This window comes from Squalius cephalus (genome assembly GCF_949319135.1).
Source record: "Squalius cephalus genome assembly, chromosome: 2".
Lineage (NCBI taxonomy): Eukaryota > Metazoa > Chordata > Actinopteri > Cypriniformes > Leuciscidae > Squalius > Squalius cephalus.
Genome location: NC_137123.1, coordinates 55,587,156 through 55,614,905, shown reverse-complemented (window position 1 = coordinate 55,614,905; position 27,750 = coordinate 55,587,156). Strand labels below are relative to the sequence as shown.

Below are 27,750 nucleotides of genomic sequence, written 5' to 3'. Positions count from 1 at the left end.
GCGTAATGACGTGAGTGAAGTTACGTTTCTTGGTTTTCCTCTCTGTGTTTGCCATGATTGCGCAATCGATGAATATTAATTCTGGGCGTTTCACGGACTATTTATGGGCAACTATGGGCGTGACATGAAGCCGCAAAAGCTGCGCTCCATTTAGAATTGATTGTGATTTATTAAGGGAAAACTGCGTAGGACGTGCGTGCGCACGGTTTTATAAATCCGAATATTTCTGTGCGTACGCACGTCCTATGTTTCATCCGTACCCCACTTCTGACGCAAATCCTACGCAAAGTTTTATAAATGAGGCCCCTGGCCTGACTATTATTTGGAGTATGATGGAATTAAATAAATAAAAAAGTGGGCTCTAAAAAAGGCAACATAAACATAACCCCAATTCCAGAAAAGTTGGGACATTGTAAAATGTAATAAAATCAAGAATCTGTGATTTGTTCACCCTCTTTAACCTTTATTTAACTGAGAAAAGTACAAAGAAAATATTTCCAATGTTTTCACTGGCCAAATTAATTGTATTTTGTAAATATGCAACACACTCCAAAAAAGTTGGGACAGAGGCTAAATAAAAGTGAAAAGATTATAGAGTATCCAAGTTAAATATCCGTTTTTACTTTTTACACTCTAACTTATCCCATTTAATAGTGTTCCTGCTGCATGTGGATTTGGCAGTGACTCATAACATTTTTAAACTCTAGCTGGTGGGGCTTAAACCACCAAAAGCTTGTTTCTGCCAAAAACCCATCTTGCAACTCTGATATTTTACATGAATAAATATTTTAAAGTCCATTGTTTAGATCAGTGATTCCCAACCCGGGGGGTCGCCTAACTCACTATAGTTTTTAGGTTACAAGAAGGGATGAAAAATGTAGCCTACCGGTTGGAGGATAAACCACGATACAATTCCTGGTGGTTAGTCTAACAGTTTAACATTTAAATCATCATTTGATTAACAGGATTTGAAAAACTCATGGCAGATACCGTCTAGCTTTAATCAAAGTGAGCAGCAGGCACAGCATGCAGCTTGAGTTTCATTTTGTGTGAAAACATGGAGGAAAGAAGCGAGGTTTTACAACCGAGTGCTGAGGGAAATGTTCCATAAGCGCCATCTACTGAATTACATTTTCATTCACACTGTCTGCGGTATTTGTTTGTGTAAAATAAGACCAAATTTTGATGCGCTAAGTCAATTTTAACCGGTTGATTAAAACTAAGCTAATGTGTTATAGACAATAATTTTGTCTAACCCCGTTTCTTTAAAATTGTTTAAAGGCTGAAATGTGAGGTTTATCATTTTATAAATCTTTTTGTCAATACCTTATTTGAACGTGGTTGATGCTAGTAGGTAACAGATAGTAGATATAATGCTAGTTGTTCATTTAAAATCCAGCTGTCGTTGTTAATGTAATTTTTTTAATGTTTCTGATGTTATTGCATTTATTAAAAACCAGACAACTGATTTTATAATCCCTGTCAGTAAATAAAATGTGTTTCTGCTAGTGTGTTTTGGCGTCACGATTTTGAATTTTAGAAAAAAGGTTGGGAACCACTGGTTTAGATCCTACATGTGACACGCTTTGAGCATCTAAGTTGTTGTACTGGGTCCTTTTCATTTGAATCTTAAAAGAAGGGAGTCAATTTCTACAGTCAGAACAGTGCCTAACTGTTTTGTTACAATGGCTCTAAATGAATCCATTAGTGGAAATGCAATTTACACTACTGAGATGCCTTGTTTTGAAGTGTTGCTATGGGCCAGGATGTTTGTGATTTTGGGCTTAAGCCAGCCAAGTGGCTCTGCAGAATTCTAATAAGGTGGAAAAACTTCAAAACTATAAATTATACCCAGCCCCTACAGTGTTAAAGCAGGAAAAAACACCAACAACAATTTGATGAAAGTGAACATTCATGCATTTTTTTCTTCCAAAAGAAAAAAAAATTCTGAAAAGGTCAGAGGGGTCAGAAATGAAAGAACTTTAAAAGGAGTTGTGGAAAACATCAGTAGCTCTGAAATGCAAACATTATGGGGTGGAACCATACAGACAAAAAAGCACCATGGTAATACCAATGCCATTTACCATGGGACTGCCAGAGGATTTGTTTTGCTAGGGGTTTTAATCAGCTAACTTGGAACAGGTTTAAAAGAACTGTTTTCTATATTAATATATTTAAAAGCTGAATTTTCAGCATCATTACTCCAGTCTTCAGTGTCACGTGATCCTTCAGAAATCTTTCTAATATGCTGGTGCTAATATGCTTGGTGCTCAAGAAACATATCTTATTATTAGCAATGTTGAAAACAATATATTATTGTGGAAACTGATTCTTTTATGATAAGTTCGAAAGAACAGCAATTAACAATGCAACAAATCTTTAAGGTAACTTTAGTTCAATATAAAGCATCTCCGAATAAAAACACTAAAAAGCATTATTAATTCTGAATTAAACTAATAAAAGATTTTACAGTGTAAAAAATTACATGATCAATAAGTTATGACAACATATTTTTCTACATTGCTTTAACTCACCAAAATAAGTTAAGCAATTTTCAACTTTAAGTTATACATTCAACTCATTTAAGTCAGCTTAATGTAATTTAAGTTGAAATGACTTACATAATTTTTGTGTGTATATTTAAGAAGTCATATATATTTACACACACATTATATATATATATATATATATATATATATATATATATATATATATATATATATATAATTTTTTTTTTTTTTTAAGGTGTGGTCTTTGATATCAAAAAGTTTGAAAACACGCACAGAATTTCTGGGCATCACAAGCAGCTCACTATAGGCTTTGAGACACAGTCAGTATCTGGCAGCGCCCTCTAGGTTCAGGTAGTCTCAGTAAAGCATGCCAATGGCCTGATGGCAAATTTCCCACAGAGAACACCATACCTGCACATCTCAAGGCACTGCATGAGCGGAAGTACAGCAGTAATGTGGGTTTGGACAAGAAAAAGGAATGCCCACCTACATGCATGAACGCATCTAACAGCACAGTGTACCCACACAAACACGCTTCACGCAGACACCTCTTATTGTGCCTCTTGGTTATGGTTGAATGCAAACGCAGCCGTAAGTATGTGGTTAAAACCAAAACAGTTATCTTCTGTGTGGTATAATGTTAACTTATGGGAAGCGCACGAATATGGAGGATCCTTAAGGCCAAGCCTTGTTATCAATATAAGGATTTCGATCAAATACACCTCCAAAAACAAATGACAATATGAACGCCACGTTAGGTTTATCAGTCGGCATGCTGCAAGAAGGGCACAGTAACGTTAGATGCATCAGGAACTATCGATGTGTTTGGCATTAGAAAAATAAACAAATCAAGCGCTGAACTGGCATGTCGCTAAAAGACGTGGACATTCCCGGCTGCACTGGCTCCTTGTAAAAACCGAACAAGCACCTGCTAGGCTGTAAGGAAAACCAGCAAGGAAAAGAAGCAGCGACTATACGGCAGATGGACGAATGCAAAACTCCTTCGGCGTCCTCTAACGTTACTCGCAAGAGCCGACATTTATTCGTGTTAGCATTGCACTTACTTTCTCAAGTTCTCCCTCATCTTGCCTCTTAATAATCGCCGAATCCAACGTGCTTGTTTTTTAAAATCCCAAATGTTGTTTGGGGCGAATCACCTCCGCGGTGTTCCCTCTCTACAGGGGAAAAAGCATCCGACTTCCCTGCGATCTCCCTCCGCCAGAGCGGCTCAGACGAGGCGGAGCTTTTCCTCCTGCTCCCTTCCCCCTCCAACTCCTCTCTCTCTCACTTGCTCACTCACTCACAGGAGGTGCTTCAAAACCTAGCATACCACCTACCTAGACCGCATTTTAGAACATCGCTTGCGTGCGATTCGAGCATTATGTGGAAATCGTTTAAAAGTCCGATAGCAACAAAAAAAAATTCCTAAATCCTGGAATGAAATGTTCTAAAGTGTTCTTATGCTTAAACAATCGATTCTACGTTCGAATTCGAAAGTGCCTATGTGATTCGCCAAGTTGTAAACGTTCGAACGTTTAAACCGATATTCTGAACTTAATGATGCCCAAAAATGCTCAGTCAACTGTTTAAATCAATCGTGCGAACGTTCTGATGACTGCTAAAAGGACGTTTGAACCGTGGTCGCCAAATTGTTCATATAACGTTCGAACTCTCCCGTTTAAAAAAAAGCTAAAACCGATCGCCAATGATCCCCCAAAATGCTCAATCAACTTTTAAAGTCCACTGGAGGATGGTTGATGAAAATGCTCGAATCAAACATTCGACCGTTCCGATTATTTCCATTTCTCAAATCAAACGTTCGAACGTGTCAACCATAGACTGTAAAAAAAAAAAAAAAGGTGTCGACAGTATGGAAAAGAAATTGCACTAATAAAAAAATAAAAAAATTAAATCAAACGATAGGAAAAAAAAATTCACCTATGATGGTCAAAAATGCTCAAATAGAATGTGGGATGCTGAAAAAGTGAATCCAACATTAGATTGATGCAAAGAAACAAAATAAACAATTCATATCTAGCTAGGCAGCTCACTAGGTTTTGAGACACAGCCGCTTAGTGTGAAAATGACCAATATTTACTGTTTTGTTGGGGAGGGCTAGATTGGTTATTCCCTGACAAAAGCTGCATGCTGCCATAGTGCAGGAATCTCATTTTACGAGGCTTACATTTTGCATAAATTTAAAATAAATCGTGATCAACATAATCTGCAATAATTTGCTTAGTTTATTAGATGGGCTGAAGTTAATGACTAAAAACCCATAAAAAGTTTATGGGTAAAATAGATCACTAGTGTAGACTACATGTATAAATGTCAATCATACAGGAATCAAACAGTATATTTCATATAAATTAGTAAATGAACTACTGATCTGTTAAGCATTAATGTTTGTTGATAACTTATTAATGAAAGTTATTATAAAGCGATACCCTTTATTGTCCTGCAGCTTATCATATGCAATAGGCTGGAAATAACTAATTCTAGTGCCATCTGACTGAAAGTATTGCTCTGCTTGACCAGCATTAATGGCATTCATAATCTATGACAGCATCATTAAGAGTCAGTTCTCTCCTATGGAGTCAGATTAATGCACTGCCATGAGCATAAATGCAGCTCTGACTGTATATGAAGCTTGTACACATACTTTAGAGATTACATTTTAGATTTTGAGGATGAAATCGATTTTGAGCCACAAAAGCGATGAAACAACTATACTGGAATGACTATTATAATATACAGTATATATCACTGGAAAAAAAATGTTGTAGGTTTTTTGGTGTCGGTGACTATTTTCAATCACAAAGTGCAATTTCACAAATACTTACAAAGAAACGGCAAGTAAAACACTGATTTAAAAATTAAATAGTTTTTTTTTTTTGTAAAATAATAATCTGTTTTCTTTTTTATTTAAAGAAAAATGTTTTCAGTGTCTAAGCAAAATCTAGACACCCAAATAGGGTAGAGTTTTGATAAGACACACCACTTGTGTGTGTAAATTGTCTTCTTGGCAAAGAAAAATTATATAGAGGTGAATGTAATTTTCATAATCACAGGATGTCCCGTCATCTATAGAAATGATAGCATTTATGTCATACAGAAATATGACTTCTAAAAAGGTGCTAAGCTGTGTACGTGTCAAGAGATAAATATATAATAAAAAATAAATAAATAAATAAAATAAAAAATTGACTGTATAGTTGAGCAATGGCACAGCTTACCCCAAAGAATCTGACACACTTTCTCACTGCTACCATCGCTTGTTCCAAAGACTTACAAAGATTTTTATCTGCATGGAATTTTTATATGGAAACTGGCAAACTTCCCAGTTTAATATGAAGATAAGAAGTTCTGAAACTTGCTCACTCAGTCATCTGTGTGCAGAAGTTCTCAGTTTATGTGATGCATGCTGGTACATGCATTGGCAGAGCCTAATTTATCATCTCAGATTATTCTGCACAAATTTTGCAGGGTGATATCTCTGTTTGGAAAAAGGTCACGCAAAATCACTTTTCTTTGGTAGTCTGCTGCCAGCTATGATGTATTTCTTAGTCTGGGAGCTTTCATAGTGTTGAAATTCAATTTGTTAATTCAGTGTGGACCTTGAATGTGCCTGACATCAACATGTGGGTTGAGTTTGGGAAGACTTACTTGATATAGTAGGGGACATTGTTGGGCGAAATAGAGCGTTCAAGAGGGCTTTCAACAGACGCTGTGTGCAGAAAAGAAAACCCATTCATGTTACCTCGATTTCAAAGCCCTTTCTATTCACCATTCACTTCTTCATTTGGGTCAAGACACATTTTATGTACAGTAAGCAACTTAACAGATTAGTAAGACATAAAATACACAGGATTAGTTTATGATTCACATAAGTACAATATTCTGTCATTACAATGCTCATTATACTGCTAAACAGAACCACAAATACACACTCACCGTGCAGGAAATTCTGAGTCTGGGGCCCCAAGTCCCTGTAGGCTGTGGTCAGCTGGGTCAGATGTTCCTCAATGGAGACCTAAAAAACACAGAAGAGGCGGAAGGAATAGGAATAAATTGCTGTAAAGAATAGCGTTATTTTAGTATTATTTATATACTATTATATTATTTGCTAACATTTTGAATCAGCTTTTATTTATATTTTCAGTTTTCATTTTCATTTTAGTTTAATATAATGAATTGTATGTGCTTTTGTCACTTTTTGTCATATTTTTATATATAAAAAATAGCTTTATTTTTTTTCAGTCTTTGGTTTAGTAATGTTAGTACTTCGACTTAAAATTATTCTATTTCAGTAACATGGGCAACATTTCACATATACACACATATACATATACATATACATATATGGGCCATTCTACAGAATTGGTGCAAAGTCAGAGTTGGAAACATCTTGAAATTTTTTTGTTTTTTCCCACAAATTTTGCATGTATGCAAATTGTATAATATCCAAGGTATGCTTTTCTAGTAATTGTGCAGTTAATTCTCATATTGTATTTTCAGAAAATGCTGGAATATTTTCCTTCTCCCCAAATTTGTCACTACCGAAACACAATATTAAATAATTTATTAAGAAGGCTTATAATGACCTATTAAGATTTTGTTTACATCTACCTTATAAATATATATTTTTTCTATTTTTAAAAAATATTTTTACTGGTTAAATCAATAAAGATTATAATTTTAATAATATTTTAAGTGTGATTTATGAGATTTGTTGTATTTTGAACCCAATCTTTCTTTGTAGAAGGCATAAAGTTTATCGTACTGATTTCAAAGTTAAGGATTCATTAGTATTAATATGCATTGAACCAAACACTATCATAACATCTTAGTTGATAATTCAATATACTTTATTTTTGACAAAACATCCCATGTTACGGTAGTGACTGCACATTTTTGGTAGTGACAGTAATGTTTTGGTAGTGACCACAATAATTAGTTTGCCATGGCTGAATCAGACTGTCCACATTTTATGTTAATATAAATAAATAACTATGATGCACATATGCAGTCAGTACATATAGCAGACACACATCTGACAGTAAATATCTTATAAGAACACCTCGAGCTATTCTATACTTTGGTCTTGAGGTGCAAGTGAGAAGAGGTATGCTCATAGATTTTTCTTCCTAAAAAAACAACAACTTACAATGTAGACTCAGAACCACTTTGTTTTATTTTCACATTTTCAACATTTTGTTTATGAGTCATTCAGATAAATCTCCAGAACCACTGAACTCTGTGTGTGTGTGTGTGTGTGTGTGTGTGTGTGTGTGTGTGTGTGTGTGTTTACATAATACATTAATTTCAGAATAATTTTCCTCATTCAGATAAATCTCCAGAACCACTGAACTGTGTGTGTGTGTGTGTGTGTGTACTGGTGTCTGATCACCCTCACTGGAAGTGCTAGGTGGTGTGGAAGCCCTGCAAAATGTCTCCATCTCTTTTTGTCTTTTCACCATCATCCTGTGTCTTTTCTGTCTTTTCCTCCATGCTTTTCTGACATGTCTTTGCTCCCTGTCAGATAATTCACTGATACTCTTCAACTTTCCTTCTTCCCTTCGTTTCTTATTTCTTTCATTTTCTTTCCTTAAGTATTCCTCGTACTTCACTGGGTCTTCCCTCAACCTTTGTTTGTATTCTCTCTGTCTCTCTGTTGTAGTTTTTCTATTTTTTTTAGGCATGTTGGTGTTTTATGTCATTCTCCTTGCCAAGTTAATCATAGAAATTAACATTACTGACAACAACCTTACACCTAAGCTAGTATCATGGACTGCAACCTTAAGTAATTGTAACCTCATCACATTACAGAATTTTAACAGAATATTGCATACTAAAACACTACTAAAACATACTACAGTAGTAATTATTTGCATAACTGTACTAAAATGTAGTTTATTCCTCCAAATAAAGGATTATGTGTTCCCTTTTGTCACTACCAAAACAATGTCACAACCGAAACTTCAAGAAAATGTTTCGGTTGTGACTGTTTTGGTAGTGACAATTTTAGATAACTTTTGAGCCTAGCTCGAAGATGCTAATCAGCACATGGTTAGCCATCACTGGTCAGAACAGTTGAACACATATAACAACTAAATTTTATGGAATAACATCCCAAAAAAAATACTCAATAGCAGAAAAAATGAGTTTGGTAGTGACATTCCTTAAAGTTACACACAGATTTTTAGACTTTAGAACACATTTACCTCAAAATGATGGGATCAATCTACTCACCATATAGCACATGAGAGAGAGGGACACAGGAATATTTCCTGATCAAAAATGTAGGAGTGTGATTAAAATCAGTCTCAGCCAATGGACTACAACATTCACTGTTTTGGTAGTGACATGAAAATGCGGGACATGTTTTTTTAGATAAAGTTTCATGATTTAAAAATAAAATATAAAATAAATATTTTTTTTAACTTCATTTTTTTTAAAAAAACAAAAATATTTTTTTTAAAACAAGAATGGAAAAATTTGCAAAAAATTATTCAATATCATTTTCACAAGTTGAAATTTAGGGGTTAGGGTTTGGGACAGCCACCTCCTAATTGAAAGTAGCCCATAAATTATGATTTTATATATATAAAGCTTACTGATATCTTAAATATTATTGTGGGTTTCAATAGATAATTGAAGGATCTTAGTAAACATCTAAGATTTTAATAATTAAATGCTTTTCAAATGTGTTTTTTGGATGAGGGACAGCAGTTTGCACCAATTCTGTAGAATGGCCCATATATATAGAATGTTCGAACGTTCTATATATATATACACATATATACATACATACACATATATATACATATATACACACACACATATATATATATCTCAATTAACAGAAACAATTTAAAAAGTTTTAGCTTACAAGAACACTGGAAAAGAAGGAAACAAATGCCAGTAATGGTTAATAAAACAATTTCAAAGAAACATATTCTGTAAATGTGCAGAATGTTTCATCACGATTGTTTTTATGTTTCTGCCCAAATTCTTTTTATTAAATAATGCCTTTCTGTGTTCTTTGTCAAATATCTGAAGGACAGATCATTTCTGTGATCTGCTTGTTGCATCTATTGCTGACATGTACACTTTTCAAAGATTGAACTGTATTTTTTTCTCTTCTCTTTTTGTGTAAGGAGCTAAAGCTGCGACCTGACTTGATTTATAAATAATGAATTTAATTAGTACACATTCCAGATTGTATTTTTTAACAATTCATTAGTGCACGTTTTTCTTTGTAATCTTTAATTAAAACAACTGTTATTTTTGCTGATGTCATTAAAGGGTTTGTTCACCCAAAAATGAAAATTGTGTTATTAATTACTCACCCTCATGTCGTTCCAAACCTGTAAGACTTTCGTTCATCTTTGGAACACAAATGAAGATATTTTGAATGAAATCTGAGAGATTTCTGTCCCTCCATTGGCAGCTATGCAACTACCACTTTGACGCTTTAAAAAAGTTGATAAAGAGATCGCAAAACTAATCTATATGAATTGAAAGGTTTAGTCCAAATTTTCTGAAGAGACTAGATCACTTTATACGATGAACAGATTGAATTTAGGCTTTTATTCACCGAAGATAAACAAAAGTCTTACAGGTTTGGCACGACATAAGTGTGAGTAAATGATGAAAGAATTTAAATTTTTTGGCTGAACTTACAGCCAATATAGGCTAATGTTAACCAGCAGCCAAATAGCTACTTAGGCACTGTTTTGGGGTACACTCGCTCCATTCTGGTATGGAATGGCCAATCTGTTCCCAACAAATCAAATCAAATCCCACACTTCTCATTAAACATGGTCTTTCACTTGAAAATATGTAAATTTATGGAAGTCAAGGTTGCAAAAAAAAAGGCAATTCACATTGACTTCAAATTAAAGAACATAAATGGATACCTGCAGAAGCCTCCATCTCATGTTGAGGTCATCGATTCTGCTCAAGTTGTCTGGAGAGAGCTGAATGTCAGGTGGTCTAAATGTAGAGGCCAGTTGGTTGACCTGATTTACATTATCCTGAATGGGAGCTATCTCCTCCTGGAACACCTGGAAAAATACATAAAACCTTAATGCCTTTTGGCCCAAAGGCTTAAAGATTAAAATAATTAACATATATACCACAGTAAAAACATGCTAATCCAAGTTGCTTCAGAGTATACCATGGTATTACCATTGTACAGGTCCAAAAAAGCTTCTTTTTTTTATAAGGGATAAGAGGATACTGACCTTTACTCTGTCTATGTGGTTTTGCAAATCATCTACAACCAGCTCCCCAACAGGCTTCCAAGAATTCTTCACGGTCTCAGCCTGCCGTAGCTTGAAGTCCAGCTGATCCTGGGCGTCCTGCAGCTCCATCAGCCTCTCCATGGCCAATTCCAGCTGTTGCTGCCAGTCAATAGCAGCTGCACCCAAATTCTTCCAGCGAACCGTTACATCCTCCACTTCTTTACGCAATATGCGGCCCACATTTTGAACCCTCTCCTCAGGACTTACATCTGGGCAGCACACAAAGTGAAATACAGGTTAGAGCATCTATAAGTTATTGTATTGGGCATATGTGTAGGTGCAGAAGACTTCATACCCTTTTGTCCAGGCCTTTGTTTCAGACCCTCATGAGGCATCTCAGCAAGGAAGGTTTTAGCATTGTCAAGTGTTCCATTGATTACAGGTTCTTTGGCACCCAACTCTCTTCTGAAGACCTGTGAAAGCACAATGACTTGCTACCAAAAGTACTAAATGTCACTATGAGTGGTGAACAATTGTGCAACTTTAGCACTAAATCCAGCAAAAACCTGCATTTTATTCACATACTGTATACCCCCCTCCAGTCAAACTTAACCAGGTGCTATTTTTTTCTGGTATAGTGCTTCCTCATGCATATTTAAATCAAGCCATTGTCATTCTTTCCTGGGCAAACATGCCTCCTTCCTATGCAAATAAGGCTCATAGAATGCACTGGATTCACAAATATCAGTGCAACCTAATGCAATTAACACAGTGCTGTTACAATGTTTGTGTTCATTTTCTAGTGATCCTGGTCTGAGAGTTTTACTGCTCACTGTCTTTCAGCCATTTTCGGGGCACATACAAACTGTGATCATCACTAATTTTGTGTCTGCATTTACATCATTACATGGACTGGAGAATTCCTTTTGAGAACCAGGTACTAAAACAACACAGACACCACATGCCTTAAACTAAAATCAATTTTGGTACTTGACTTAATAAAATCAACGTTAGAAATGTTCCCGTGGCTGAAATAATTTTAAGTTGAGGTACTAAAATAAAAAACAAATAAAATATCAATCACATAACAAAATTACTAAAGTTTTAGTAATTAGACATAAAAACATATAAATAAAAAGTCACCTCAAAATATTCATAAATACTATAAATGTATAATGACACTATCAGTGGGCACATTTTATTCATTCAGTGTTGTTTTTATGAGCAAAACAAACACTAAAACATTTTCTAAACCATTAAACTAAAAAGTATTGTAGCACTTTATTTTACAGCCCTGTTCCCTATGAATGTACTATGTACTTACTATAGTAATTGCAATAACAGGGTAATAACTAACCCATGTAGATACCTTATATTAACCACTACTTTCTTAAGCAAACATACTGTAAAATAAAGTGCTGCCAAAAGTATTATAAAGCCAATTGCAAGATATTAAAGCAAGCTGAGCATTATTATTTTCTATTTATTTTCCATACATTTTTCTAATTTTAATAAAAATAAACATGAATTCCACAAGTTTGTGAAAAACCCTTATGATCACATATTTAGCATGATTTGAGAATGATCCAAAAGGTATCCTTTGCTTCAATGGACACATATGACCTTTTGTGACACTGAGTTCACGTGTTCAGTGCAAAAATTTGCTTATACATAACTGCCAACTTTTCCATATATTGTAATCATTATCGCAACATGTAATGATTGCTTTAACGTGCTTAAATGAATACATGACGTTAGCTAACTGCATGATTTGTAATATTTTAGAACTGCATTTCTGCAATATGGCCATTACTTTGACACAGTCACCTGATAACAGATCACTCTTAATTGTAACGTAGAAAAATGCATTTTCTGTAAAGCTGCTTTGAAACGATATGAATTGTGAAAAGCGCTATACAAATAAATGTGAATTGAATTGAATTATATTTGATAAGCAACATTTATATCATAACTTTTTCTGTTCTGTTCAATATATTTCCAGGTTTGAGTGAAAAAGAAACCTGAGGTTTTCTCAGACAAACACAGCACAGCAATGCCAATTTATTTAGTAGTTTGCAAAAACTTTGTTCAATTACGTTTCTGCTGAGACTCCTACACACATGCCAGCTTACTTCCCAGTTAACTGCACCTGTAGAGTGTGACAGAGTGACTCAGCTGTCACAGGCAACACGCTCTCTTTGCTCCTCTACACTAACTACTTCATGACCACATCCTGTTTACTGCGGCCCCTGACAGCTGATGGCCATCAGCAGATGTTAATTGGTCCACACAACCATGCAAAGAGACAAGGGGACTTTGCACCTCTCCTACGCAAGATATCATCTCCATCTGTTTAAATATTTAACAAGAACAGACTCCGATAATGATCACACTTTGGCGCAACGAAAGACAGAATGCATAAATCACTCTTCATGCTTTCAGTGAGGGGCGAAGAGGACGCGTCCTAGTCTCACCTTGTGCGTAAGGAGTTGTTGGTGCACGGTCGGCACGTCGCCCCCTACTGGTTTCTGCTGTTCTAGCTCCTCCCTCTTCAACTGCAGCCAGTTGAGCAGCTCTTGTAAGGACATGTGCAAGTGTTTCCACTGATCCACACCTGTATCCAGATACGGCCTAAAGAGTCGTATGTATGGTAAGATGTGTGATACTGCCAAGTGTTAAATCACAGAGACCACCAGAGAGCACTATACTGTCACACCACAGTTGAATTTAACAAAGAATGTGCTAGATAAAGGTGGAGATATGAGAAATCTTCACATCTTGTATTTGAATATGCAAGACAATTAAAAAAAGCTTTTACCAGCTTTTTCCTTTGGATGAATTAAGACATTATGTGAAAGTATTATTTTTTACATTTGCTGAAAATATGAGTGGGGCAAAAGACGCAAACCTGTTTCTAGGTAGTTGCCAGGGTATTGCTATGTGGTAAGGTGTTCATAGATAGATTGATAGATGGATAGATAGATAGACAGATGGACGGATAGTTAAGATGGACAGACAGACAGACAGACAGACAGACAGACAGACAGACAGACAGACAGACAGACAGACAGACAGATAGACAGATAGATAGATAGATAGATAGATAGATAGATAGATAGATAGATAGATAGATAGATAGCCTGTAGATGGTAGGCTTATACTTTAAATATAGTCAAATAATTGCAGTGATTTGCATATAGCATTAGACAGGCCTGGGGCTTGTATATGATCGCATAATTTTTTCAAAGCCCATTTCTGCTCTGCTTGAATTTTCCCCAGGTTAAAAATAGATGATTAATTGGCCTTACCTTATACTCATAACTTTGTTACACAACTCATGCCACCGCTGCCCCATGCCATCAAGCCGCTTTTGTAGCACCACAGCATTGTCCGTCCCCTCCAGAGATGACACAATACGCTGTCCATTTTCATCTAATGAATGGTACATCTCCCCGTGCGCATCAATCTCTGCTTGGAGATCCTATGAGGATTAAAAGAGATCACAGACATCCAAGTAACAGTTCACTATGTGATTACAGATCAAGAAAGAGTTATACTTCCCCGGATACTTGTTACATGGTGACATGACATACTTTTTTTTGTGTGTGTGTTATACTTGTTATCAAGAAATAACAGACTGCATTCTACATTAGAATTCAACCAAGCCATATAATATAATATAATATAATATAATTAATATAATATAATATAATATAATATAATATAATAAAGTGCTGTCAAAATTAACATGTTAACAACTGAAAAAAAAATAATCACATTAAAAATATTTAGTTTTCAATACCTGAAAATCTTAAAGCACTGGTTACATAGGTCAAAAACAACGAAAACAATAACTTGTTATATTGAAGGGCACAGGTAAATGTGGCATTTATTATAACGGGTTTATGTGAAGATTGTTTTAAATTCACTTAAATTAAAAGTTGTTATATTTTCTAAAGCCTAATAAATGTTAAAATTGATAGGTTTCATTTATACTTATATATAATGCTTATAGTTAATGCTAAAACTGAGAAAATAAATAAATTTCATAGATACATCAGTAGCACTATTGGTATCGTCATACTGGCCTTCTTTCAAAAAAGAAAAAGAAAAAAAGATGGCAATAAATAAATATTGAAAACAGGCAATTGTCTGTTGTTTCTACATTAATTTGGAGTTTAAATGTTAAATTATTAATAATGTATACTAAATTGTATAAATTATATTTTTATATTTTATAGCAATATTTCAAAATTCATGATTTAAATGGAATTTTTTTTTTCCTCACCATATTTCACAAATCACTATAACTGTAATGATATATTCAAATGCAAAAAAACAAAAACAAATAATAATAAAAAGAAGCTTTTGCATTAGTTTAGAATAGATACTAACAATACTGTTAACAAGCCAAAAATGTTCATATTGTCTTCCGACAATATTTTAAATGCTTGGTTCCCATAGTTTGAGAAGGCATAAACTAATTTCATTCAAAGTCATGATGCAAGCCAAACAAATCCAAAGTCACAAAGCAACTGTGAAGCTGACAGTGAAGATCAAACCTTAACATGATATGTCTTCCTGTGCAACATATCCAGTGAATGAGCGACATCAAATGAATCGAAAACTGTCAACAGCGACAATCCTTTAAATTCCCAACCATGTGGACGAGTCTGACGCGAGGCAAAAACCAGGGAGAAAGGGACATCGCGAGGATGAGAGCGAGAAAATGTATTCTGCGACCATGTGTCTACATGCGACATGAAACGAGCTGCAGAATGCCAGTGGCGGAGGCACACTGGCCCTGTTGTTTGAGGCGAGAGTGGGCACTGCGAGCGAGGACTGGGTCAGAGATGGTTTTCTGGGAGAACAGAGGCTTCTCTTTATAACCCACGTCTTTGTCTGCCTCTTCATATTTAACTGCGTCTCTGCACCGTTGCCAAACGCACATATCTCCCATACCAGTGAGCGGCGGGCGACCTGGACAATGGACCCGTCAGTTTCATCAGCCTTCCTGATAAATATCACTTTAACTCCAAAGGGCTAATAATAAGAATGGAGTTTCACTTTTTTTTTTTTTCTCAGTAATTTCATTATATAGTTTATGTCCTAAAACCCCTGAAAAATAAAACCGCATAAAACACTATTCTGTAGAACCATTTAAATCTAAGGAAGAGTGGCATATTTATATCTCAAAATAAAATCTGCATTTTAATGCAGAAATGTTGCATGTGGATGACATTACACACTGAAACTCATTTTTGAAGTTGTATATAAAACAAAATACTACTATTTAGTCTTTCTTCTTCAAAATTTCACGTTTAATTCAACGTGTTACTTGCTATTTCTGTGTAATTATTTGTGAAATTTACAAGCAATTTTCTACACAAAAAAAAATTCAGCGTAGAATGTTTTATAAAAGTGAACAAGTAAATAGTAGCTTACTTTAAAAAAAAAAAAAGATATATATTGTGCACAGATGTTTGTGAAGAACTTCAGATAGGTAACTTGTGGAGCAGGGTTTCTCTCAACAGTGAGTGTGGCTAGCAGAAAAGGGAAAACCCGGACTGGAGCTGGAGCGGAGTGACTACATGCTTTAAAAGAGGAGGGGAAACTGCTGTTACGTACAGTATGCATACTGCTCATATACCTGCCATTGCCCGAATAAATGCCGCACTGTGGCAGGGTTTTCCAGAAGTCCCTCCTTAAATGTGGCATCTTGTAAGACATTGGCTGTGGTTTCTGCCTCAGTGAGCCAATTCAGGAATTTTTCCAGGTCCAAGTAGAAATGCTGCAATTGCCGTAGTCCAGCTTCCAGATCTGCCTCCTTGTCCCCTACACTGAAAAGAGTAATGACTTCATTGTTATACAGAAATAAAGTTGTTAAATTAGTACCTTAATATACTTCAATATTAAATAAATGTTATTATTGGATTGTTAAATTTGCTAAAAGCTTCAAACATCAAGCCGCAGGATCCTCCTGAAAGCAATCGAACCTTAAAAGGCATTTGAAATCACCTCTTATGTACACTTACTGTGTCAGCAGTGCATTATTGTCACGCCATAAATACTTCCTTTCTATGAAAACATTATTATATGCCACTCCGCTGGTTGGTGATACTGAAAAATGTAAGATTTAAACAGAAGCTCACCGCTTATTGATGTTGGCCCAAGCCAGATTCATGCTCTCAGTCATTTGTTTAACTTTGCTTGTGTCGTCATCTGCATACAGGGTCAATAGTTTGTTTGCCAGCTCATTGGTGACATTTATGTGAGCTTGCCACTGCTGTACATCCTTAGAAAGTTGCTGCAATAAAATAATATAGCGTTTATTTGTCACATGCATTCATCTAAAGATTTTTCAAGGAATACAAGCGCACTGAATCAGTTTATTAGTCATAGATATTGTGTTTATTTTACATTACCTTGACATCTGCATTTTGGCCTTTTAAATCATCAACACTGTGCGAAATTTTCTTCCAGCCTTCTAGTTTTTCATTGGCTTTCTTAATGAGGGGCTCCACCTTTTTTCTAGCCTCCAACCAATCACTGGAGTCCTTATACATGTTCTGCAGCTGAAGGACCCGGTCCATTAGCTTGGTGTGGGAATCCTCCCAATGTGCCTGCAATTTTTCAACTTGAAATAGAAGAGAACATTTCTAAGGAAAATTTCTGAAAATGGCTTAAACAATCTTAGTTCATATAATGGACATAATAAATAAAGACGATATAATAAATCAAATCAATCAAGCGATACATTATTGATTGGTTGATTCTGTTAACCAAATACAGTTTTATATGCACATTTGCCTTACAGCACACTGTAGTTCGTGTTCAGTAGTGCTGTCTTATAATGATATGACCTTGAGATGCCCAGTAAAACACAATCCTTGGCACCGTTCATTGTTTAATTTCTGCATTTTTTCAGAGACCAAGCTGCTACAATGTTGACACCCCCGTATCACCACAGATAAAGTGCATCACTGAAAGAGGATATGGATATGGACGAGGCAAATCTGACTTACTGCGCTCTGTAATGGTTGCCCGTGTCTCAGGGTTATTGGTTTTGTTCTTCAGGTTCTGCGCCGCAGTGATTTGTTTGTTCAGCTGTGGGCATCTTTGCTCCATGTCTTGCAGTGTTGACTGTTAGAGAGTCACAACACAGAGGTCTTTACTACAGGGTTGTGTGGCATCTTCTGGTCTCATGTCAGTCATATTGTACATATATATTTTCATGTTAGTCCACATAATATTTTATTATATCCACTTATAATATTATTCATTTATGTTACAATTTAATTTATTTTATAAATGTATATAATTGAATATATACAAATGCTTCCATTTCGATAAATATTTATAAAATAGCTAAATACGATTACATTTATCCAATACCATCACCGTCCCTCTGACCATTACATTAATTAAACAATCAAAACAATCAATTTAACAGTATTTTCCGTGAATGAATAACTAAAAATGATAAAGTTCTACTGTTCATTTCAAATGCAAAAAGGCTAGACAATCATAAAACAGGTCATTAACATATACTGTGCAGTCGATGCTAACTAACATTTTATGTAGACTTTAGGGAAAAGATAAAAATGTTACAAAAGTGTACAATATATCCACTGCAGGACAGCAAGTATTTTAAGAGCTGCAAGATGACGGCATCAACTGACCTTGAGTTTCACCGTCATGTCGTTGATCTCGTCAAGATCTCCGACCATTACTCTCTGAGTCTGAACCATGTGATCCAAAAGAGTGAGCCAATCATCAAGCTCCGTCCAGGATTTATTGAATTTATCAAGGGCTGCATCTCCTGCTGCACTACCAGTCAATGTTACAGCTGGAAAGTAAAAAATTCTCTTTTGTTCAGACTTTCAGATGTCTAACATCACATTATGACTAACACGAGATGTTCATGAATTTTAATAGCATATTATTGTAGCTTCAATCATCATGCATTACACGATATCACACCTGCGAGTTGACATTTGTCTCGCCACTCTTTGAGGAGAACTTGAATGGATGTCCAATCTGCACTGAGGCCATCAAACTGCCCCTGGAATGCATCAATCCAGGAAAATTATATTAAATAAAGTTGCATGCCTTGAGGCTGATAGACTGATATAGTCTGATATATTGCATTACAGTACAGTTATGGTAGATACCACTGGGAAGTGTGCAGAATAATCTAATATCATAGTCATAGCGTTTCTGAGATCATATCTAAAGATACTGTGGTCGGTTACACACCTTCTCTGGTTGACATGGAGGTCTCTCCTTTGCCAAAATGGCTTCCACTGCTGGTTTCTTTTCCTTTACATCATCCTCAATCTGCACAAAATTAAAATAAGAAAAAGAAATTCACAACAAACCCTCATTAAAGGAGCAATCTAGCTCTAGGTATATCTATTTTAAAAATAAATAAAAAAATAAATAAATGTCCAGGTCACATTTCAAAAAAAAAAAAAAAAATTTGAATAAAGAAATTAAACCACCTTATTTTTGCACGGTAAATGTCCAATGACCATGACAGGCACATTTACCACTCAATTCTAAGTAAAGCATCTAGACATTTTAATTTTAAGCTTTTCTTTATTCTCAGTGGTTATAGTCATTGTATTCTTAGCACTATAATACAGTGTATTCTTCTTTGTTATTTAGATTTAGATTTATCCTTTATATTCGTTCTTTTGATTTTGGGCTGAAATATGGTTTTGAAATACCCTTAACCCTGAAAAGGAGCTATAGTAATAGTTATACTTGCCTTGACAAGCACCATTAACAAGAAACAAATATTGGGTTTTGAGAACAATATAAAGTGACAACATGCAACAGTGTGCAAATAATCAATAAATAATCAGTTGAGTACAACAGAATCAGAGCGAAACCAGCCACAAACAATTCAAAACCACACAAGTACATGTGTACCGATTTTTTCACAAGTTCAGTAACTGAAAGAACAAATGATTTCCTGAACCTATTAGTTCCATGTCTAGGGAAGCGAAACCTTTGCCTTGATGGGAGCAGATGAAACTATGAAGCAGATGCTGGAATGCTAGAAAAGAGACAGCCTATGTCATCTGAAAGACTCTCTTTGTACAAATTTGAGAGACTGTGCAAAATCAGACCAAAGACTTGGGTCATTGAAAGGTCACATCAGACTTTTAAAAAGAATGAAGTTCCCTTAATCTTTGAACTGAATGAATGAATAACCAACATTCTTGCTTCTAGTAGGGATCAAATCAGCAACATGATGGTTCCCAGCCCTGAACTTTTACCACTACAACACCCATAGCTATTACAGCATAAAGTTTAAATAAGACAGACAACAATATTCCGAAACAGCAAGACTGTGGTCAGTATGTTCTACATATGTGCTTGCTCAAATCTGTTTGATTACCTTTGGGTCTACTGCAGTGGGGGACTGCTCAAGCTGATTCTTTGTAGTGGAAGCCCAAATTGAGAGTTTGGAGAGCTGTCCCTGGTACAAAGACAAATCCCTCAGGAGATCCTCGATTTGTCGCTGCTTCTCAGGAAGATCAGTGGACACCTTTGAAGGAGAGAAAGAGTTCTTTTCAATAAATCACTTACAAAACCTGTTTAGAATATGTCCAGGTCATGTTTTACCCCAAAATCAAAAGAGATATTGGGATATAAAAAAAGAATATTAGAACAGAATAAATAAAATAAGAAATTTTTCATAAATACCTTATATTTTTTTTAGGATTTTACTCTTTTTTAATCTTTATATAAATAAAAAAAAATGTAATAATAAGATAAAATAAGATAAAATAAAGATACTTTCATTTTTTGGACTCGCTGATAACAATGCCTGTATTTTCACTGCATTTGTAATTTTTAAATATATTAGGAAGAGAAACCAAAAGAATATGAATCATATTTGTTGATTTAATTTGTTGATTTAATTTGTATATATATATATATATATATATATATATATATATATATATATATATATATATATATATATATACACACACACACACACACACACACACACACATATACATACACACATATATATATATATACAAACTATGTTATGGGGTAAGAGACTCACCTTAGTGTATTATAGGTATGCTATTATTCTAGCTAATTTTTTTAAACATTTACAATTACAGGGATCTGACTATGATCTGACTCAGTGATAATGTCCTCATTAGGCTGTTAACTGAAATTATGCTTGCATTAATCATGCTAAGGTCACAAAATCATTGAATTTAATTTTCCAGTAAGATCAATAGTAGAGAAGGAAATGAATTATTTGTATTACCTTGGCCCATTGCATGTTAATAACCTTCAAATGTTTCTCCAATGGTTTGGCTTTATCAGTAGGGAGAGATGAGCCCTTGCTGTTGATCTGATGAAGAGTTTGCTTTCTGCTCGGCAGTTCCACCACCCGGGCCTGAAGATTTTCACACACACATATTAATTATCTGCTTCTCATTGTGACTCATTTTTGGTGATTTGCCTCATGGGAGAATTTTAATTCTAATATGGAGCTAAAAGCTATGTTTTTCACCCATGTGTGAGCTAATTGCATCTTTTTAAGCAACTGATTTTTACCTTCACTTTTTCTAATGTTGCACTGAGCTGCTCCTTGTGACCTGCTTCTACAGGAAGTGAAGCTACAGCATCTGCAGCATCCAGCCAGGATTTAAACTCCCCAATGTCTTCATTTAACTCGGCAAGAACAATTTTTGCCCCGGCAGACCTAAAACACACAGCAGCCATGTTAATGCATTCCTTCAAAATAAGGACAAAAGAGGGCAATTATGTAGGTGTTTGCTGCTCAAATTGAATTATGCTAAGGTATTCAAACGTGCGCAGCTCTCTCATAAGCTGCCTGCATTAATATGTCTTGAATTTTTACTAACCGTCTCTTGATCTCAGCAAGCTGGTTGGACACTTTGGCCCAGCGGGAGTTGATAGAGGCGAGCTGCTGTTTAATGTGGTCCCTGTCGTCTTTACTGCACAGTGGAGACAGATCTGTCCCAAGCGCATTGAGCCCCTTCACTGCTGCTTCCTGTTTCTCAAACTCTCCCTGGAGCTCCTGGGAAAGTAGAAAGTCTTAGTATAGATGGTCTGAAAACTAATCTAACATGATAACTAATCTAACATTAATATAACATACTTACTTTATTGCCTAAAAATCTGGTAATACTTTCTGCTAAATAGTTCACCCAAAAATAAAACTCACCCCAAGGCCATCCAAGATGTATATGACTTTCTTTCCTCAGCTGAAGATTCCAGGATTTTTTCTCCATCTAATGCAAGTGAATGGTGCCCAAAGTAGACCTTTCCCAACATTCATGTCTCGTGATCGCACTTTGCAGAGCTACACCAAGGCGAGCATTTGTGGTTAAAAAGTATATAATTTTTTATTTTTTTCTGAAAATGACGGATTTTTTTACAAGAGAAGATTATTCATGTGGAGCTCTTTGAAGCTACCTAAATATGGATTTTGTACTGTCAAAAATGGTCTATATTGGGCACCATTCACTTGCATTCGATGGAGAAAAGTCCTGGAAAGTTTTCCTCCAAAACTTTAATTTCTCTTCGAGTCTGCTATGAATTTTATTCTGCACAAGAGGCGTGATCAACGGGGATAGCTCAAATGACTCAGTACACAATTGGATAGTCCTTCAACCAATCAGACCAACGATCCGGGCGACGTACTTTGCAGAGCTACGCGAAAACTCAAGGCAGGAAATGCGTAGCCAAACGTGTTGATCAGAGGTTTGCAGAAGCAGCAATGGAATAGAGCGATTTTTGCAGGTTATGCAAAAAAAAACATGAAAGTTAGTGGTATTTACACCCACTCGGGCGATTTGTTTGCTAAAAAGCAGCCATTGAGCATCGTCGAGAGGTTAAAAAGGAATTGGACAGAGCCGTAACGGCTCTGGAATTGGATTGGATTAAAGCCGCCAATAGCGTGCCAGGTGGATAAGCCAGTTTGTGATTTGTTCCTGCAGATTTGTAAAGAAAGCAGGATAGATAAATGTACAGGTTTCCATCCTGAGCTGAAGGGCGAAATCAAATCGCCGGCAGATCGAGCTGGGTTTACCCAGTCTACATGGGGTGAGTGATAATCAGCAAATCTTTTGATGAACTAGTTCTTTAATATAGTATTATATACAATGTAATTTGTTAATTTGTATATATTATCATAATTAAATTATAAAATTGTAAAATTTATGTTTACCTTGAGATGGTCTCTGTTATTAATGGGGTCTTGCTCATACTTCATAATCATCCTCTCAGCCTTTGTGAGCCAATCGTCAAGCCCTTTAAGCTCTTCGCTGAATTTCTTTGATTTTTCAAGGCGTCTGGACAGCAGCACAAGAAGACAAAAAAAAAAAATTGAGAGTCAGAGAGTAAAGAGAGAGTATGTCCTAAAAAACAAAAGCAATAAAAATCAATATTCTGATTTAAACAGCAAAATTTATTATGGTAAAATGTTAATGTCCACATATTGTTTAGTTATAAAGCACATAAAAACAATCTCACTTTTGTGGTTTCTTTACTTAATATGGACTATTTGATAGCTTATTTAGCATGACTTCTCTACTTATGACCAGTAGGTAGCGTTCTATACTTAATCTGTTATTTTTTTAATGAAAAAAAAAATAGTTTTTGTTAATTTAAATAAAGCTGAAATAAAATATAAATATTAGATTAAAAACAAACAACAATTTAAATATAGATCTTTTCAACTAACTGAAATAAAATAAGTTTAAGTAAAAAATAAGTTAAATAAAATAATTAAGGACTTTGCAAGTACTAAAATGACAAAAAAATAAAACTGAAAAATAGAAATAAAATGACAAGCACATAAAAATTTCTAAAATAAAAAACACAAAATATAAAAATAAAAGATAATTCAAAATATGAATAAATCGTTAACAAAAAAGAAAATTTATTTTTATGCATGCACAAGCACATACAGTATCACATTCATGTTTCTGTAATATAAAAGTAATATGGTACAGTGCATTTAGAAAGATGTAGAATAACCTTAGAAAATAATTCAAGTTTATACAAAGACAAACTCTTCTGAACAATTCACTGACTAAATAACACACATTATTTTGCTATTGGCAAATTACAACAGCTTGATGTCATTCATCCTTACGTGAGTCTGTCGTGATAGAGCTTTTTAAGGTTTTCCCAGTTGGCTCTGAGCAGTTGGACCAGTAAACTCTCCTCAGGAAGAGAGGCTCCCTTGCCCAAAGCCTCTGTCACTGGACTCTCCAGTTTATCCAGATTCACTTTAACCTCCTGAATCACGTGACACAAAAGATTAAAGCATTTACATTATTTCTGCATTATGCAGGCCAGAAAAGTAATTTGGCGATGTCATTTTGTAAAGAAAGACGTTTGCGTTCTCGAGCCACCAAACACCGTAGTCGTGCAAATGAACGGCCAGAACTCATTCAAAGTTAAAAGTATAGCTGGACAATAACTTTTTTCTAGAGCTGCTGTAAAGCCAAAACAATCTCTGTTCCATTAATTTCATATTATCACTGTAAAGCTGCTTTGAAAAAATCTGTATTGTTAAAAGCGCTGTATAAATGAAGGTGACTTGACTTGACTATTTTTACTGCTGTTTCAGTGGTAAAACAAATTGTTCATGTAAAGATAATGAGTAAATCAATAATAGACTGAATCAGCTCATGGACACAAAAATGCATTGGCTAATAAAAATGATTCAAATAAATGAGACGGTTTATGATATAACCTTAAGGCACTTTTCTTGTTGAGAAACGTTGATGAATGCTGCAGACCAGCGCTCAGGAGAGTTCAGCAGAGCCTCATTGTCAGCGATACACTGCAGCAAAAACTGCAGCTCCTGCACATACAAGGATGGAGAACAATGCATCTCATTCAATTCGACTATTTTACTCTGATGTAAAAACAGGTTATTGTGCAATGAAGAGCAATAAGCAATAAGAAAAATTCATGTTTAAGAAAAAAAAACACTTTTTTTTTTTTTAAATCAATCCCTCATTAAAGATTGTCCATTATTACGGGGCATGATAACGGAAAACATATGAGATGATATATTTCATATTATTGCTCACAAAACTTTTTTGAGCAAACACAAAGCTTCTTGTGGGAACGCAAAACATTTTGAGAGCAAACGCAAAGTTTCTCAGGGGAATGGAACATTTTGAGAGCAAACGCAAAGTTTCTCAGGGGAACGAAAAACATTTGCGAAAGAACGCAAAAGCATTGATAAATAATTTTTCCTCCCATCTCTCATTTTTTTTTCCTTTATGTCCCTTTAGGACACATTACATTGATTTTACTACAGGCAATTTTCCCCAATATTTCAATATTTAAAATAAATAAAGATTTACTTTCTTTTTCCTACTATTGACTTTTTTAACCACTAAGAGCAGACTTACATTTTTGTGGCGCACTTGATTGAATTTAACATCCAGCCCTGCCCAGCGTTTATTGACCGGGAGGAGGCGGGGCTCCACTAGCTTGCCAGCTCCGCCCTCTGAAAGCACTCGGCCCAGTCCACGCAAGTCCTCCAACTTTGGGCGTTGATGTTCAATCTCAGAACCGACTGCCTGATGGAAAACATCCAATTATTTTAGTGTACAATCCTAAAATATTCTTAAACTTGTTAAGATGGAAGGATAGGGACCCCTATACTGTTTAAAAACATCCCTGGTGAGGAGAACTTTGAAAGGGAATATAATATAATTATTTAAAGACCCATAGTGTTTACAGTAAAGAAACGTTGGCTCTCACTTTCACTCTCGGCTCCTCTGGGGGATCTGGAAGCTCTGCTAGGGTCTTCTCAATTTTGTCCAGCCACTGCATCATGTCATCGGTTTTCTTACAGAACTGATACCACTGTGGGGCAAGAGCAAGGGCCTTCTTCTTTCTCAGGGCTCTCAGATTCTATGAACGCAGAATGAAAATATTAAGACTTATTATATATGTAAAAAATTATACAGTATGTCCACATGATTGCCACAAAGCAAAACATGATTTACCAACCTTAGCCCAAACACTCCATAGCTTGATTGAAACTACCCTAGAAACTAGCCAATTTTTTGACCATGTGTCACACCTACTGTAAGAGTTGACCATACAATTATCTTTAATACCAACTATTTTATTCATTTTTACAAGAATTCACTAGTGCAGTATTTCATTTTGGAAATATTTCAAATACCAAATCTGATTGGGTGATGGTATTAATGTTGTTTCAGGACCAATAAAGGACTGATCCAGGAACATATCTTCAATCCTATATAAAATCACATAGAATCCAGAATGCACTTGTCACAGAATATATATCTAAAATAAGCCAGTCAAATTGGTTCAAGCATAAACCTCACAAAATTGTGTTAGATTTTTGCTTAAAACAAGATTAGTTTTTAAATGGGTAAAATAAAATTATAAAATGCATTTATTTAAGAAAGAATTTATTCTTGTTTTAAGAAAGCTTTACTGAAAAACAATAAATTCTTTTTTGTAATGTATAATCAACCAGACATTAAGAGCTTTTGCATTATTACAAAATTACACAGTATGGCCAGTTATATTATATTTGATGCAGTACTTAAAGAACAAACATTTAAATTCAATGAAATGCAATGAGCCTAATGTCAAGAGCTTGTAAATGCATTCTCATGGCCTTATTTCCAAATAAAATGTGTACTTGACATGTAAACACGCTCAATAATTACCTTTAGAGTGTCATATTTGTCATGAAGAAGGTTGTGTTTCTCACGGACGGCCTCTCTTTTCTCCCCGGAAGGAGCTCTCTTGAGGAGATTTTCTCCTTTTAAGAAAAGTTCATTTAGCGCATCCTCATCAATGCCCTGTGAAAGAAAAACACAGAAAAATATAAAATTAAATGTCAAAACCAATCAATCAATCAATCAGTCAGTCAGTCAGTCAGTCAGTCTGTCTGTCTGTCTGTCTGTCTGTCGGTCATCCGTACATCCGTCTATCAGACAATTGCAGCAAAGTAATGCAGTGATGTACTGTGCCAGCATTTGTTACTCATGAACCAGATCCACTCCCTGAAACTCATTATCTTTCTTGTCATGATATCTTTACGCAAAAGCTCGGAGGCTGTTTCAGCCTTTCGTTGCTCGTGCGGTTCCAATGACAGAAATTAATTTTAGCCAAAGAAACAGCTGAGAGTATTTTCTTACCGCATCCTCCAGGAAATCGTCCTCTTTTAGACTTTCACCTAATTTAATCTCCTCGTCCAGCACCTGGAGCCATATATTAGCCTGTCTGTGGTACTCGTCTAACTCTTGAGAGGAGGCCTGGAAAAAAAAAGATTAACAATATACAAAAAGTAAAAAAAGTGGTTTAATAAGACAATGTCACTGATTTTAGGATTAACAAAGGGAGAGAAATCAGATTAAAATCCACCATGGCCCTATGTATGTGTTCTGTATCAGACATACAGCTTTTCATAAGACTACCTGTCCCATTAAAATCCTCTTTGCGACGATGTCAAAGCGCTGGTTGAGCTGTTCTAGCTTCGGTTTCACCTGAGCTTTACTGTGTTCCCCTGTGTTCTTTATAAGGTCCTCCGCCAGAACCTGCACCGCTTCAACCTTCCCCTTCATCTCCTCCAGCTCTATCCGCAAACCCTGAAATAAAACCCCAAAAATAACAACACATCAATTATGTGTGCTACATTTTGAATACATATACTATATATTCAATCAATTCCAAGTCCCGAAAAAAAAAAAAAAAAAAAAAATCAAGACCTGCCCTACATTTTTCTGTTCAATAAATTGTTTTAGTTTTTTTTGTTATTGAAGTTATAATTCATGTGTACATGTAAACTTTCTAAAACTTCAAAATGCACAAAAACCAAATGTACAGATATAAATATTTTGGTAGTATGACATAAAAGATAATTATATTTACTTTATAGAGGACAACAGAAATGATCACTTTTATAAAATTAA

The 27,750-nt window shown here is 35.2% G+C and overlaps 2 protein-coding genes across 8 annotated transcripts in view; one reads left to right on the top strand and one right to left on the bottom strand.

Moving 5' to 3' along the window:
- The window catches only part of knstrn (kinetochore localized astrin (SPAG5) binding protein), a 170,267-nt gene that overhangs the window by 73,118 nt on the left and 69,399 nt on the right, over positions 1 to 27,750 (top strand). The gene's annotated exons all lie outside the window — the stretch shown is intronic.
- Positions 1 to 27,750, bottom strand: part of dmd (dystrophin) — a 110,209-nt gene that overhangs the window by 31,647 nt on the left and 50,812 nt on the right. For 4 of the 7 annotated variants that reach the window (XM_079896601.1, XM_079896600.1, XM_079896603.1 and 1 more), the window contains exons 37-62: positions 27,256 to 27,426; positions 26,977 to 27,093; positions 26,503 to 26,637; positions 25,556 to 25,708; positions 25,201 to 25,371; positions 24,531 to 24,641; positions 23,925 to 24,070; positions 22,995 to 23,118; positions 21,667 to 21,842; positions 21,356 to 21,503; positions 21,063 to 21,194; positions 20,169 to 20,318; positions 19,019 to 19,099; positions 18,743 to 18,824; positions 18,442 to 18,608; positions 17,785 to 17,902; positions 17,185 to 17,396; positions 16,912 to 17,066; positions 16,410 to 16,599; positions 14,068 to 14,240; positions 13,234 to 13,390; positions 11,115 to 11,232; positions 10,760 to 11,028; positions 10,433 to 10,579; positions 6,465 to 6,543; positions 6,177 to 6,237 (exon numbers count right to left, since the gene is read on the bottom strand). In XM_079896601.1, coding sequence (XP_079752727.1) covers positions 6,177 to 6,237; positions 6,465 to 6,543; positions 10,433 to 10,579; positions 10,760 to 11,028; positions 11,115 to 11,232; positions 13,234 to 13,390; positions 14,068 to 14,240; positions 16,410 to 16,599; positions 16,912 to 17,066; positions 17,185 to 17,396; positions 17,785 to 17,902; positions 18,442 to 18,608; positions 18,743 to 18,824; positions 19,019 to 19,099; positions 20,169 to 20,318; positions 21,063 to 21,194; positions 21,356 to 21,503; positions 21,667 to 21,842; positions 22,995 to 23,118; positions 23,925 to 24,070; positions 24,531 to 24,641; positions 25,201 to 25,371; positions 25,556 to 25,708; positions 26,503 to 26,637; positions 26,977 to 27,093; positions 27,256 to 27,426 — 3,743 coding nt within the window. Of the gene's footprint in view, positions 1 to 3,574; positions 3,807 to 6,176; positions 6,238 to 6,464; positions 6,544 to 10,432; positions 10,580 to 10,759; positions 11,029 to 11,114; positions 11,233 to 13,233; positions 13,391 to 14,067; positions 14,241 to 15,321; positions 15,412 to 16,409; positions 16,600 to 16,911; positions 17,067 to 17,184; positions 17,397 to 17,784; positions 17,903 to 18,441; positions 18,609 to 18,742; positions 18,825 to 19,018; positions 19,100 to 20,168; positions 20,319 to 21,062; positions 21,195 to 21,355; positions 21,504 to 21,666; positions 21,843 to 22,994; positions 23,119 to 23,924; positions 24,071 to 24,530; positions 24,642 to 25,200; positions 25,372 to 25,555; positions 25,709 to 26,502; positions 26,638 to 26,976; positions 27,094 to 27,255; positions 27,427 to 27,750 lie in introns of those variants that run through there. The other 3 variants (XM_079896606.1, XM_079896605.1, XM_079896604.1) reach the window with 2 other exon arrangements.